Source organism: Phascolarctos cinereus, unplaced genomic scaffold, assembly GCF_003287225.1.
Source record: "Phascolarctos cinereus isolate Bilbo 61053 unplaced genomic scaffold, phaCin_HiC Scaffold_8;HRSCAF=390, whole genome shotgun sequence".
NCBI classification, from domain to species: domain Eukaryota; kingdom Metazoa; phylum Chordata; class Mammalia; order Diprotodontia; family Phascolarctidae; genus Phascolarctos; species Phascolarctos cinereus.
Genome location: NW_027556291.1, coordinates 7,034,609 through 7,050,245, shown reverse-complemented (window position 1 = coordinate 7,050,245; position 15,637 = coordinate 7,034,609). Strand labels below are relative to the sequence as shown.

General features: G+C 43.9%; 1 protein-coding gene across 1 annotated transcript in view; it reads left to right on the top strand.

Annotated features, from left to right (window-relative positions):
* Positions 1-11,150: 11,150 nt before the first annotated feature.
* Positions 11,151-15,637, top strand: part of LRCH2 (leucine rich repeats and calponin homology domain containing 2) — a 95,926-nt gene continuing 91,439 nt past the window's right edge. Inside the window, exon 1 of the mRNA XM_020963466.2 lies at positions 11,151-11,709. Coding sequence (XP_020819125.1) covers positions 11,397-11,709 — 313 coding nt within the window. The 5' untranslated portion in view covers positions 11,151-11,396. The remainder of the gene's footprint in view (positions 11,710-15,637) is intronic.

Below are 15,637 nucleotides of genomic sequence, written 5' to 3'. Positions count from 1 at the left end.
ACAGAAAAGGAAAATGACAAATGTTGGAGGGGATGTTGGAAAATTGAGACAGTAATGCACTGTTGCCCTGAACTGATTCAAGCATTCTGTAGAGCAATTTGGAACTCTAAAACTGTGCATACCCTTTGATCCAGCAATATCACTGCTAGGCCTGTATCCCAAAAATATTTTTTTAAAAGGAAAAGGACCTATATATACAAAAATATTTTCTAGAAGCTCTTTTTGTGGTGGCAAAGAATTGGAAGCTGAGGGGATGCCCATGAAATGGAGAATGGCTGAACAAGTTGTAGTATGTGATTATGATGGAATACTATTGTGCTATAAGAAATGATGAGCAGGTGGACTTCAGAAAAACCTGGAAAGACTTACATGAACTGAAGCACAATGAAATGAACAAAACCAGGAGAACATTGTACATAGTCATAATAATATTGTATGATGATCAACTGTGAATGACTTAGCTATTCTCAGTAATGCAATGATCTAAGACAATTCCAAAGGACTTATAATGAAAAATACTCCAAGGAAAGAATTAATAGAGTCTGAATGCAGATCAAAGCATGCTTTTTTAAACTTTCTTTTTCTTTTTTTATCTGTGTTTTCTTTCATGACATGACTAATACAGAAGTATGTTTTGCATGACTGCACATGTATAACTTATATTAAATTGCTTGCCTTCTCAATGAGGGGGCAGGAGAGGGAGGAGAGGAAAGAATTTGGAACTCAAAATTAAAAAAAAGACTTAAAATTGTTTTTACATGTAATTAGAACAAATAAATATTAAATTAAAAATATTGTTCAATTATCTGTGATGCCTGAAGTATAATGTGGGCTCCTAATCATCTCTTTTAATAGTATTATTGTTGTCTTATCTGCAATCATGGTTGCCACTCCTGATTTTCTGAATTCAATTTAAGTGTGACATATTTTATGCCAGCCCCTCATTTTAATTCTATGTGGATCTTTTGTATTTTCTGCATGTTTCTTGTATGCTGCAAATTGTTGGGTTTTGTTTTCTAATTGATTCTGCAACCTCCTTCCATTTTAGGGTAGAGTTTGTTTCACTAACATCCAAAATTTATAATTAAGTTTGTTTTTCTCTCCATCAAAGCATGTTGTCTTTTTAAAAAAATAAGCACAAAGTATCCATAGCTTGTTTTGCTTGAAACAATCTGATCTCAGTCTGTCCAAAACACACACACACACACACACACACACACACACACACACACACACACACACACGCGAACACAAACACTCTTTTACTCCTCCCCCACACACATACACTCTCCATTCCTTCTACACTTTTTTTTTTTTTGGTGAGGGCTGGGGGTGGGGAGACATACAATCACATCTAAGTATCTTTGGTTTGTTTTACTTGATGCAGTTTCTTCCCTTACTTCACTCTCCGATCCAGACACACACATCTTTCTCCTTTCCCAATGCCCAGCTCACTCTTTGCTGATTTTTACTGCCATAATCTTTTTAGTATTTTCTTTAGTTCAGATCAGAGTATGGTTCAGGAGCTCTTCCTCTCCCCTAGGCCTTTGTTTAAATGATCTTCACCTACAGCATTCAATTTTGAGAAATGAAAGCCCTTTCCTTTCCCTCCTTTCTTTTTCCTTCTCTGAGGTATTCCTTTCTGATCACCCAAGATCATAGCTGATTTCTAGTTTATCCTCTCAATGATCCACAAATAGAGTGGGAATCCGGTGTAATAAGTCTTGTCTCTCCCTCATAGTACATAATCACTAACTCCTTTCAAGCTATTCATACTTGTTTACTATTCTTAATTTTCTTTTGATCACGGCATCTGCCCTTTAAAAAACTCTATTCAACTGGTCTTGTTAAAAGGAATGCTTGAAAATTATTAATACTGGTTAAGTGGAGGGAATCCTGTCCAATCTCTGCCTACTGTAGAAGACCCAACCCTCACTTAAAAACCTTCACTGATGGGAGGTTACAAGGCATCTCACAAGGCGGTCCATTTCATCTTTTGGACAGCTCTCATCACTAGGAAACAGAGTGTAAGATATTGTCCAACAAAATGTGATCTCCTTCCTAAACAGACAAATCTCTACTCGCTGTGAAGATCTCCTAGAATACTAAGAGAGCAGGTTTTGCTTGGAGGACATGTCACGTTGCCATCTGCCTTCCTGCCCTGTACATACACTGTCCCTGACCCCTACTGCAACATTCCACTTCTTGCTTTCACTCTGGGAACAGTAATCAATAAAATCAATGCAAACATTGTTGCTGTAAAGGCCATGTCAATCTACTGCCCTATGGCTCCAATCACAGTCCCCCTGACTGTCTAGATCATGGGCCCCAGCTTGGTTAGCTACTCCCCAATTGACGGTCATCTACTTGGTTTCCAGTTCTTTGTTACTATAAATATTGTAGTGGTGTATATGAGGCCTTTTTTTCATTGACCTCTTTAATATATACATATATATGTGCACACACACACACACACACACACACATATATATATATATATACCCCCCAAATATATAAATACATACAAATATATGGATACATATGATTATATATTCCATGTGATTACATATATATATATATATATATATATATATATATATATATATATATATATATATATATATATGTATTCATTTTGCAAAGCTATCCATGTATGTCTCTGGGTCAGAAAGTATAGATCTTTCATCCACTTTTTTGTCAAAATTCCAAATTGCTTTCCAGAATGGCTGGACCAATTCACAGCTCTACCAATAGTGACTTAGTCTACGGAAAGGGCAGAGCCAAGATGGTGGGGTAGCGGGAAGAAATATGATGAGCTCTCCCCACAATCTCCTCCAAATATCTAGAAAATGCAACAGACCAAATAATTAAGATAAAATCCAAGAAAAGTCACAGTGAGTCCAGGTTGACATAGGGACACAAACAGAGAAGTCTCCAGACACTAAGGATGCTGACTGGCCAGGACATGCTGCACAGAGCATTCCAGTGCTCAGGGACTGAAAGAGGACCAACACTATACATTGGTGCAAGACAAAGTCCTAGATGTATACCAGAGTACTGTGACCTCATGCAGGGTGTAGGAAGAGGTGCCAACTGGCAGTTTGGTTGCTCACTCCCCAGTTCTGAGTCACAATTCGAATGCCGGCAAAGGAGGGGGGCTTGTACCTTTAGGCCTGAGGGGTGATTGCAGGCTCTAGACTGTGTGCTAAGAGAGGAGATAGTCCAAAAGCAAACAGCAGCAGTGCAGCTCAGACCTTAGGAGTGGAATGGGGTCTGAGTTCCAACTTCCAGCCTAGCCTGAAGCCTGCAGAGGATAACCAGTGCAAGAATCCCATACCAATGGGGAGCTTATGGTTTTATCACTCTGAATCAGAAGAGCATCCCAGGTTCCTGAGAACCTAGAATAACACAATACTTAATACCCCAAGAAAGCAGCCACAGGCCCAGGCCAGACTTTTTCTCCAGAAATGCATGGAGCCTGGCTGTTCCTAACAAAAAGTACAAAGTCAGAAATTAGGTAGGAAAAATGAGCAGACAGAAAAAGAATCCCATGTTAAAAAAGCCATTATGGCAACAGGGACACTTAAGACACAAACCCAGAAGAAGAGAATGAATAAAATATCTCCAAGCAAAACCGCAAAGAAAAACAGAGTTTGGGCAAAAATTCAACCAGAATACCTGGAAGAGATGAAGCAAGTATTAAAAATGTTTTTTTTTTAATAAGTAAAATGAGAGTGCTAGAGGAAAAATGTAAAAGAAAAGACCAGAGCTATGTAGGAACTTGGAAGTTCAAGCACAGAAGCTAAGAGATGTATAAAAAGCTAAATAGGAAGAGCGATTATAAGGGACTAAATAAGGATAAGCTGCTTATATTCAAACCTAGGGAGAAGAGACATGTGACCCTGCCTGGTCCCTCTCATCATTAGAGGGTCATAGAGGAAGTTTAATTAGACTGAAACCCTGGGAGTGGTTCTGTTCGTTCATGATCATCTCAAAAGAAGAACGGAAAGGTAGGGTAAATTATTTCACATATTTGAGATGTGCAATTGAGGTGTGAAGTCTGTACTAAAAAAGAAGTGGGAATCGAGGGGAGGAGCTGATATTTGAACCTCATCGTCATCTGACTTGGTAAAAGGAGAGAAGAATACATAGACACACACAGAGTTCCTTCAATAGGGAAATAGGAGGGAAAGATGGGGCCACCTCCAGTCATCCTGATCTATGTCTTGCCACTGGACCCAGATGGCTCCTGACGAGAGAGTGAGGCTGGTGACTTTGCACAGCCCTGCCTCACTTAAATCCAATTCACTGGCAAGTCAAGACATCCCCTTCCTGATGTCTTGGATATGATTGGTTCTAGAACAAAGGACAAAGAAGAAGAAGAATGGGAGGGGAAGAGGAGTTGGGAGCAGGGGGAATTAAAGAGAAGGGAGATTAAGGGAGGGATAATTCTAAGTATGTTAGAATTACAAAGATATTTGTAGCTATTTGTGAGGTGGCAAACAATTAGAATATGAGGGAGTGCCCATCAACTGAGGAAGGGTTGACCAAGCTATGATATATAAATATGAGTTCATCTAATATGGGAATGATCTTCAACTTTTTTCTATGTCATGGAGCATCCCTTTTGGCAGTCTGCTGAGGTGTATGGACCCCTTCTATGAAGAATGTTTTAAAATGCAAAAACTAGAATAAATGGGATTACAAAGGAAACCAAATATATTATTCATTTTTTCCAACACCATCTTTCCAAAGAAGTCTAACTAAGGAGATTGCTGAAAAGAAATCTCTACAACATCTCTAACAATCGGTGACTCGGCCCGTGCTCTTGGCCTGCAAGAAAAATGCTCTGAATTTGTCTACTGGTATTACAATGATGCAAGAACTTGGTTTGAATGTCATTGCCACAATGATATTTTAAGTAATACTGTTGTTGGGATGGTTTAATACATAAACCACTTGGTCTCTAGACATCAGAGTCATTACTTTGGAGTTTGACCAGAAGCAAATATATGAACAGGCCATATTGTGGTGCCCAGGTTTTAAGTGGTGCGCCCAGATGGTGCCTTTAAGCAACAAGCCGCTGTTGGGTAATAATTGAAACTTTGGGATGATTGTCAAGTTTTTCAAGTACCAAGCAAAAAGAAATTCTCATGTCATGGAATGAAAAAACATAGATAAAGCAGAACTGCCACCTGACAAGCTTCCATCCCATTACTGAGCCTGCCTTGTCAGTATTGAACCAGTCCTGCAGACAGATTCTGGGAAATTGGAGTCAGATGAATGTGCTGTATTAGCAGACATCCTTGGATACTAAAACATCATGCTAATTTCTCTACATGTGTGGTCGTTTGTGGCCCAATCTATTTCATGGAGGAAGGATTCCCTGTGGGTAGTTGGGTCTTCCACATGCTTTTGTTTATGGATACTATAGATATTGTGCTGACTGCATTGAGTCTCCCCCCTCACTCCCTGCCCCAATCCTATTGAGTCTCCTTTGCAATTTTCATATTCATTCAGAAGAAATTGGCCTAACTTTCCACACAGGAAAAATCGAGTAGATACAGAATGCCCATTTCCCAGATTAGAACAGGAACCTGGATGGCTTGTCCATTCAATTAGTCCATATATCTTAGACAAGCACTGAGTATGGCTAGCCATATGAGCTGCCTCCTCAGCTGAATAGGAAGAGGCAAATGAATATGTTAGTTCAGATCAGAATTGCTTTGTTTGTATCTTTGTATGCCCAGTGTTTAATATAGGGCCTTGTACATAGTACATGCCTAATAAATGTTTGTTGAATTAAAGTTAATTGAATGGAAAGTGGGTTATACTGTATTTGGGAAACAGTGATGTCAAGTTGCTCCCTGATACCACAGCTTATCTTTTTTTTTTTTTAAACACCAGTATTCTCTTGGTGGTGCTATATGGCTGACAATCATAGAATGCCAGGATCTGTGAAAAATCAAAATTAGGAGTAACCCAAAGGGCACTAGCTAGGGGCAAAGTGAACTTAAATAGACTATAGACCTTAAATAGACCTTACCATGTGTATAAGAAGTGGTGAGAGAGATATCATCGGGGACAAGTATGACTGTAAGAGGAGACAGGCTATGAAGGCCCAGCTGGCTGGCAGATCCTCCACCACTGGGAGTGCCCCTTTATCCCTCTTTAACACCCCCCCCTTATCCTTTCCTCCTGCTGGGGCTGCTTGACTGTTTGTGTGTCTTGGATAAGAGAGCATTCACTAGTCCTTCCAGTGAGAAGGAGGACCACTAGGCCTTGCCATCTGCCTGGTCACTGCTTCCTAAAGTCCTCCAGGCTTTACCACCCTTCCTGACTCTATGCCCTTCAGATCCCTGGCACAGTCATCTGACCCAATGACATAAGCTAAGGACCCCTTGGGCCTAACCATATGCCTCTGTTGCTGACTCTTTGGCACTTCCAGACTTTACCATTTGCACTCCCTCTGTCAGAACTCTCTTTTAAGTGTTACCTCCTCCAATTGGAATGGGAACTCCTTAAGGGCAGTAACTGTCCCATTTTTTTCCCCTCTTGTATTCCCAGTACTTAGCACAGGGCTTGGCATATAATAAGCACTTAATAAGTGGTCTTTTTCATTCATTCATTTATTCATTCATTCATTCATTTATTCATGAATTGCATTCGAGCCATTCCAGATGGATAGTCAAAGTGCCCCACTGCTACAGAGTGTTTATGGATGGGCTTGGACAAGAGTGACAAAGGAGGAAAAGGCATTAATGGTTCTAGATCTGCATTGGCATAAGAAGTACCCATAGTAGCGAGATCCTGAATCCATCAGAGCCCTCTGGCTAGTCCTATAGCAAACGTGGGGGATAACGGACGGATGGCCCAAGTGTTGCAGCAATACTTCAGAACTTCAGGGATTTGGGGATCACATTGATGGGAGCATCCTCTCCATTACTGCCAGCTATGACCCATCTACTCTTCTTACCAGTGGGAACTGTGTTCATGTTTCTCTGTGGATGCACCACAAGTTTCACAAAGAGTGTTTGTGAACTGGAAACTTTGGCTAGATCCTCTATGATCTACTACTGAGATCACAGATCCTTTGAACTGTCAAAGAAGTGTGGAGAGCAGTTCTTAACTTGGGGCCTCTAAATGTTTTAGTATTTTAATAACTATATTTAAATATTATTGATTTTCTTTAGAATCATACATATTTTATGCATTTAACAACATTATTTTGAGAAGGGGTCCGTGGGCTTCACCAGGCTGCCTGCCCAAGGTGTCCTTCACAACACAAAAAAGGCGAAGATGCTCTGCTTTAGAGACGTCTCATTTCACACAAAAGGCATATTCTTTAAAAAATGACCTGGATTTCTTTTGTAAAATGAATCATATTTTAAATACACATTATTTAAAGGAACTTTCTAGTGAATCAATTTATAAAGCCAGAATTTTTGTGCAATGAAAATATTCCCTAATTTGTTGTTTTTGTAAGTTCTGATCTTCCCATGCCATATCAGGTTTTCTTAAAGCAGGATTGACCTGTACTGTCTGCCTGAATTATGGTCTCTATTTCCTCAGGCTCCTTTGCTGGAGGCCCTTAACTGTGAGTGGGCTCCAAGGCTCTGTCCTGGGCCTTTTTTTCTTCCCTCTCTACACTTGTTTCATATGGAGACTTCAGTTCCCACATGGATTTAATTATCATCTCTATGCTACATATTCAGCCTTAATCTTTCTCCTAGTCGCTAATCCCCCATCACCAAAGGCTGATTGGATATTTCCACCTGGATATCTTGTAGACATCTTAAACTCATTATATACGAAACTGAACTCGTGATCCACTCCCCCTCCCTAAAATCTCTCCCCCCCCCACCCCATTCCAAACTTTCCTGTTACTGTTGAGGGCACCACCATTCTTCCATCCCTCTGACTCATAACCTGGCTGTTATCCTGGATTCCTCACTAGATCTCACCCTCTTATCCAATTGGTTGTCAAAGCCTACCGATTTCACATTTGAATATTTCTCAAATACTCCCCCGTTCTCTCTTCTGACACTGCCCCTACCCTGGTGCTTCACCTCACACCTAGCCTATTGCAATAGTTGCTGGGGGGGCCTGCCCGACTCAAGTCTCTCCCCAGTCCAATCCATCTTTCATTCAGTTGCTCAAGTGATTTTCCTAAAGCACCCTTCCCTACTCAATAAACTCCAGCGGCTCCCTGCTACTTCCAGTATCAAATAATAATAGCTAACGTTTATATAGCATCTACTTATATGCCAGGCACAATGCTAAGTGCTTTACAAAGATAATTTCATTGATTCCTCACAACAACCCTGGCTGGTAGGTGATATTAATATCCCCACTTTACAGATGAGGAAACTGAAGCAAATCGAGGTTAAGTGAATTGCCCAGGGCTGCTCAGCTAGTATCTGAGGCCACATTTGAATTCAGGTCTTCCTGACTCCAGGCCCAGGGCTCTATCCACTGTGCTACCTAGCTATCCTAAATATAAAGTCCTTTGGCTTTTATTGTCCTTTCTAACCTAGCCCCTTCCTACATTTACAACCTTCTTATCCCTCCCACCTTCCCTCGGTCCCCCACCATGTACTCTTGCTGGCTTCCTAGCTGTTTCTTACAGAGATGTTCTGTCTCCTGGCTCTGCCTTTTCATTGGCTCTCCCCATGCCTAGAATGGACACCCTCATCTACTCCCCTTAGATTTAGATGACAGTGTAACTTTGGGAAACTGATCAGGTAAGTTAACAGTTAAGGTAGTCCGAATTAAAACAACAAACAAACCAACCTAACAAATAGATATATGCCACTTCTGGCAATGAAGCCTATATTCTGTACCTACCTTCATTGGGACCTCTGTGACTGCTGGGAAAAAGAGAGAGCTTTCTGGCTATAGTACTATCACCTTCTCACTCCCTTTTCGGTAGATCTAATTTGCATATGCTAATATGCTTCAGCCCAACGTGTATATCTCCATTGCCATTGGAGGCATCTAGTTTGGATTATTTGGGCATTGTTGATTCACTGGGCTGTGGGGACTCTGTTCCTTGAGGTCAGTGCCACATGCGCCCTTGACCATCTTTTCTGAATCCTTCCTTATTGTCTTGAGCGTGCCCGTGTCAGAATTTAAAGGACCCTGACAATCACCTCTAACATTTCCACGGGGAAATTCCATTTTCTAGATATTTCTACAGACGTCCTAGTATATTAAAGATGATCTATTTGTTAAACACATTTCCTGGGCCGAGGAAATGTCAGATATTGCCTTCCCGTCCTCATTCTGTTTGCTTGAATTAATTTGAACTTTGGACAAAGCTTGGAAGGGCTTTCAGGCTATTCAAATCTTCCAAGAAAACATAATGAAAAGCCCCTACGCGTGCACTGCTGCATCTCTTGGTAGGTAGCATTCCATTAAATACGTGTAATCTAGCAAAATGCTGTTTACCATGCCATTTAATCTCACCAGCTCAATGACATATTATGTATATTTAGGTCATTGGTTCCGAATTTCACTTACATTGACCGAGACTATTCTGTTTTCCTCACTACAGGAAATGCCCCACAGATACTTTAGGGAAGCAGGCAGACAGCTGGCAGACATCCTCATCGCCGGCCTGAGGGCTACAAAAAGCAATTCACCAAATCTGTCTTGCCCCACTTCATTTCACATCAGATTTTCAAGAATTCTACTTTTGCCCTGAGGATTTCAGCACGTCTCTCCCCAGCGGAGCAGCCGAAACTGCGCCTGTGAATTAGTCACCATCGATTTGCATATTCATTCGGAGGGATTTTGGCCACTACTTACTTTCTCAACACCTTTTCCTATTTTTGATTAGTTAATTCTTTTCTCTACAATTACTTCCCGCCTCCGCCCAATACATTTTAAAGCAGGACTGTAGGTTCGGACGTAGAAGGGACTTTAAGAGTGTCTACCAGTCCATCTCCTACATTTTACTGAGGAGGAACCCGAAGCGCCGAGATGTTAAGGGACTTCCCTAAGGTCACACATCAGGTCGTCTTAATTCGAAGTCCCACCCCTTCTCCCGGGTACCACAATGCCTCCTCTGGCACTTTCTCTTTAAACGTGCCGCCTGCGGCTTGATGAATTAGCTCCGCTAGGGGGTGAGGGAAGGATGGCACAAAACAGAGTATCCTCAGCAAAAGTGGGGGGGCAGCAATTACAAAAAGGAAGGAAATAATCATGTATTAAGCGCCTACTGTGTGCCAAGCACTGTGCTACTGCAAACAGCGCGTTGCAAACGTGGACTCTATCCTCTACGGCTCTCGCAAATAGAAAGCATCTATATGTCCACAATCTAAACGGACTCGCTCCAGTCCAGGTTGGTCCACGGCCAGCCAGCATTCGGGGTGGGGTGGGAGAACGGACCGGGACTTCAACTTTGTATCCGAAATAATAAGCTCAGCGGGCTGTCGGAAGAGGAGAGAGGCACCTTTCTTTCTCGGAGCCGTGGCGGAGACGGTGCCAGGGGGCAGCAGGTGCCGGGGGCCCCCACACTTGGCCGCGATTTCTCTTCCTTTCATCCGCGGGACGTGTCGCCCTCGCAGTTTGGGAGAGGAGAGGAGGGGCGGGAGGGGGAAGCCAGACGAGTTGGCCGCGGCGATCAGGGCTTTTCTGGCCGTGCCGCGCTTCTTTCCTTTCTGCTCTCTTTGGCGACCCTTTTCCGAGCCCCCCGCCCCTACTTAGCCCAGTGAGCTCACAGTGGCCTCCTGTTTGCAGCTATCATTTGCCTTTCTTGCCTGGATCTCCCCCTACTCCTTCCCCCCGGTGCCCGCCTACCCCCCTAGGCAGCTCCCAGCTTCCTCCGGCCAGAGCAGGGCGGGAGGGCGCAGCTCCCACCGAAGCGCCAGGAGCCCGCCTCCGCCTCCTCTGCCTGATGGGGGTTGGTGCTCACCCCGAGCAGCGGAGCCGAGCCTTCGCATCCCTCCCTCCAGGAGTCCCGACCTGCCAGCACCAGGGCTGGTTCCTCTCCAACACCCCCCTCTTCCCCTCCCTAGCCAGGAGGCAGTCCCTGCCCCGCCCCCTCGGCCCCCCTCCTCTTCGCTCCCCTCCCCTCGGCCCCTCTCCTGCTGCGCCCCGCCCCGCCTCTCGCGCCCCCCGCCCGCCGGCGCCCATCCGGCGCATGCGCACCCCCCGCGCTCCACACCCCACAGCCCCCGCTCGGCCAGGAGTACTGTAGCGGGGGCTCGTCGATCTCGCTCGCTTCTTTCTTTCTCTCTCTTTCTTCTCTCTCTCTCTCTCCTCTCTCTCTTCTGCCTGTCCGTCTGTCTCTTCCTTCTCTCTCTCCATACTCACACGCGCGCACACACATACACACACACACACGCACGCACGCACACACGAGCGACACTCGTCCGCTCGCTCCCAGGAACATGGCGGCGAGTCAGGGCAGCGGCGGCGGGGGCGGCGGGGGCAGTCCGGCTCCCGGGCCCGCGGCCGCGGCGGGGGCGGGGGCGGGCCCGGGGGCGGGTCCGGGCCCAGGCCCGGGGCCGGCTCTCTTCAGCCAGCCCTTCTCGGGAGGGCCGCAGTGGCCCCCAGGGAGCCTGCAGCCCCCGCCGGCGGCCGGCCGAAGCCTGGACCGGGCCCTGGAGGAGGCGGGCACGTCGGGCATCCTGAGCCTCAGCGGCCGCAAGCTCCGCGACTTCCCGGGCTGCAGCTACGACCTCACCGACACCACGCAAGCAGGTGCTAGGGGCCGGGCCGAGGGGGGCGGGGAGGCGGCCGGGGCGTGGCGGGGGCGAAGGCTCTTGCGGAGCGGGCGGGGCGCGGCTCTGGATTCCCCCCCCCGCGCCGGTTGGCACCTTGGTAGGAGAGAGCCCCCTTTCTCCTCCCCCCTTCCCCGCCGTGCTCCTGCTAGTTGCCCATGGTCCGCACTGGCTTTCGTGCCCCTAGGATGTCCCAGCCCTTTCCCCTTCGCCAGTCTTCCCGTATTTTTGTTTGTTATCCTCGAATATTGGGGGTTCCTTCATTGTCACAGGCGTCTGTCTCCATCTCTCGGAGCTCTCTCCTCCCTTCGAGTGGAGGTCGTGCCTGGGAATTGGTGGGACTGCTGGGATGGATTGGTGCTCTTGCAACAAATGAAATCACGTCATTTACTTAACGATGTTTGATTTGGGGGGAGCAGGACAATCTCAGCTTGCTTATTTTGGGTTATACCAGAACCTTACAGTTAAATGTATGAGGCGAAACCAAACAAAACCTGGCAAAATTGAAAAGAAAAAAACCTTTCCCCCCCATAAAGTTACCGGGATCAAATTAGACATTGTATGTTAAGTCCGTCAGCTAGCATTGATTAAGTAAGTGCCTACTATGTGCCAGGCCCAGCGTTTATTGTTTTACGGCACCTCTAAATGTTAGGTATTATTATCATTTTGACTGAGAAGATAACTGTTACATTGTTCTCATTTAGCAGTGACCACCCAGTGTTCTTAGCATTCTTTTCTGCTAATCTCTGTCGTGTATCCAGCATTTTCTCTTATGAACACACCCCTTTCTCCCTCTTCCTTCTCACGAGCTAGGGTTGATTATTTTGAAGCGTCTGATGAAACGGTCACTTTGCTTGTTCTTTAGTTTTGTGCTCTCTTCCATTTGCTATACAGAGTTAAATCACAGATGAAATTGCTTTAATTGTTTGGAAATAGATATGGTGATTCTAAAGCATTTAGGCTTGGCTGTGAATTTGCTGTTAATGAGAGAGAATAAAAGACCGTTTATTTGTAGAACAAGATTTCAACGTGTTGAATTTCTGGAAATTCAGAAAATCAAGGTGTAATATTAGCTGACATTATATATTACTATATATATATGTGTGTGTGTGTGTGTATATATACATATATACACACACACACATATATATATACATATATATATATATACATATATATATATATATATATTTTGGTGAGGCAGTTGGGGTTAAGTGACTTGCCTAGGGTCACATAGCTAGTGTCAAGTGTCTGAGGCCAGATTTGAACTCAGATCCTCCTGACTCCAGGGCCAGTGCTCTATCCACTTGGCAACCTAGCCACCCCCTTAGCTTACATTATCAAGGCTTTACATTTTGTCCTCTAGACAGCCCTGTGAGATAGGTAGTACAAAAACCATTTTCCTGATATTACAGATGGTGAAACTGAGGCCCAGAAAGCTTATTTCCCAAGTTCACATGGCAGAGTTAAGATTTGAACCAGGGTCAGTGGATAGGGTGTGGGGCCCAGAGTCAGGAAGACTCATCTTCTGGAGTTTCAGTTTGGCAGCAGATACTTCCTACTATGTGACCCTAGGCAAGTCACTTACCCCTGTTTGCCTCAGTTTCATTATCTGTAAAATGAGCTAGAGAAGGAAATGGCAAACTGCTCCAGTATCTCTGCCAAGAAACCCCCCAGAGAGGGGTCACAAAGAGGCTGAAAAATGACTTAACAACAAGAACTTCGGAGTTCAGGTCCAAAGTTATTGCTGCTCCATGGTGCTGAAGGGATCTTTTTTCCCTTTTAGTCCTATAAGTCTGTGATTAGTATTTCACCTGGAATCCCTTCCTAAGTACTGGCTACTTTCAGTTCATTCATGGAACAAACATTTGTGGTTTAAGGGCCTCTCTGTGCAATACATCCTGAGTTATGGTTCCAGCCCTCAATGATCTTAAAACCTAGTGGATGTCAGAAGACATGTTCACAGAGAAATATAATACAAATTGGACTAGAGGTACATAAGGAAACTAAAAAGTGCTTTGAGATCAGATAAGGCAAAGTCAGACCTGGGGGAATCAGGAAAGCCTTCATAAAAAGTGTTTGTTGTTGTCAAATTGATATTTAGGGATGGATGTGTAATTTGTGAAGCCTGCTAAATGTCTTTTCTTTCACATTACATGTATTGCCCAAACATCACAAATAGATATTAAAGTAACTTTTTTGTTCTCATGTTCTTATTGTATTTGGTCCTTCCTGGGGATGCTTGAGGAAGGAATTATTCTGTCCTACTTCATTGTGCAGAATTGAAAGTATTAACTTTTAGTGATTCCCCATTACCTTACAGGTCAAACTTAGCCTGGACCTTTCTTGACCTAGCTTCCTTAATTGTGGCTCCCCTTTTCCAACACTGTTCTAGTCGCACTCATTGATCCTCTCTAGAAAATTGTACAGACAGTTTCTTTCCCTCTCTATTATCCACCTACCTAATTTGTGCATATATATTTCCAGGTTTAGCTTTCTTTCTTTATGAAATCCTCCTTGAAGTGAACTTTGCCTCTTTTGGACTCCCATATTATTTTACATACTACACATTTGGTTTTTATGCTACCTTTCTTGTTTTCTTTTTTTCCCTCACAGAAGATCATAGAATCAAGGATTTTTAGAGCCAGAAGAGAGCTTAGAGATCTGCTGCTAGTACTGTCTTCATGTTTGATATCCTTGACTAGATTGCACACTCCCTGAAAGAGCCTGAACCCCCCCCCCCCAACTATCACTGTCCCTTGCTCACAGAAGGCAGAGGATAAATATTTGTGCACGATTGGCCTGACGTATGTAATTCTTCTGTTCATTTTGGGATTCCTGGAGTTGTATACACATTTAGCAAACCAGTTTAGTATTTAGAATTTAGAAGCTTCCAAGATCCTGTTGTTGTCTCCTTTCCAGGCAGTCATTTTCCCAGATTTCTTAGCAAATTTAAAAGTCAAAATTAGGGATAGCAAACTTCAAGTCTAGTCCAATCGATCCCTGAAAGGAATTACCACTATGAATACCTACTAAGTGGTCATTTGGCTCTGCTTGAAGACCCCCAAGGAGGGGGAATGGATCCTCTTTCAAGTTGGACTGTTCTACTTTGGAACAGCTCTTATGGTTTAGAAATTTTTTTCACCTGACATTAAGCCCAAATTGACCCTTTGCACCTGCCACCCCCCCCCCAATTGCTCCAGGTTCTGCTGTCTGGTGCCAAACAGAACAAACCTAGTTCCTCTTCCACATGCCAGCCCCTCAGATATTTGATTACTGCTTTCAGGTCACTCTTCATTCTTTTCTTCTCCAGGAAAACATCCCTAGTTCCTACAGATGCTTCTCATATGATAGGGATCCCTTCATATGTTTCCTTCTTTGTACATTCTCTAGCTGTTGATGTCTTTCTTAAACTGTGGTACCCCCAAACCACCCAGATGATGTCTAAGGGCAGAAATCTTATGAAACCCTTCTCTTCATTAGTTTGATTTTAAACGTTGGTCAATGTACATTTTTAATGTTATACAGGAAATATTTTGTTGCTAATGTTTTTATCCTTCTTGATCTTTCTGCAAAGTCTTACATTGCTGCCCATCTATCCCCTTGTTGCTATTTTGACTTCTCTTGGCTTCTATGATACTGCTCTCTTTGTATCTGTCTGATAGCTGCCTCTTAGCCTCAGACACTGGGGTTTTGTGACCCAGGGCAAATCACTTAACCTCTGTTTGCCTCAGTTTCCTCTGCAAAATGGAGGTGATAATAGCACCTACCTCCCAGAGTTGTTGTGAAGCTCAATGAGATTGGTGTCAAGTGCTATGTACATGTTAGTTATTATTGTTATTATTGCTGCTGCTACTCTACTGAACGTAAATGTCCTTCTGAGTTCTGTCCTAGGCTCTCACCCTCCA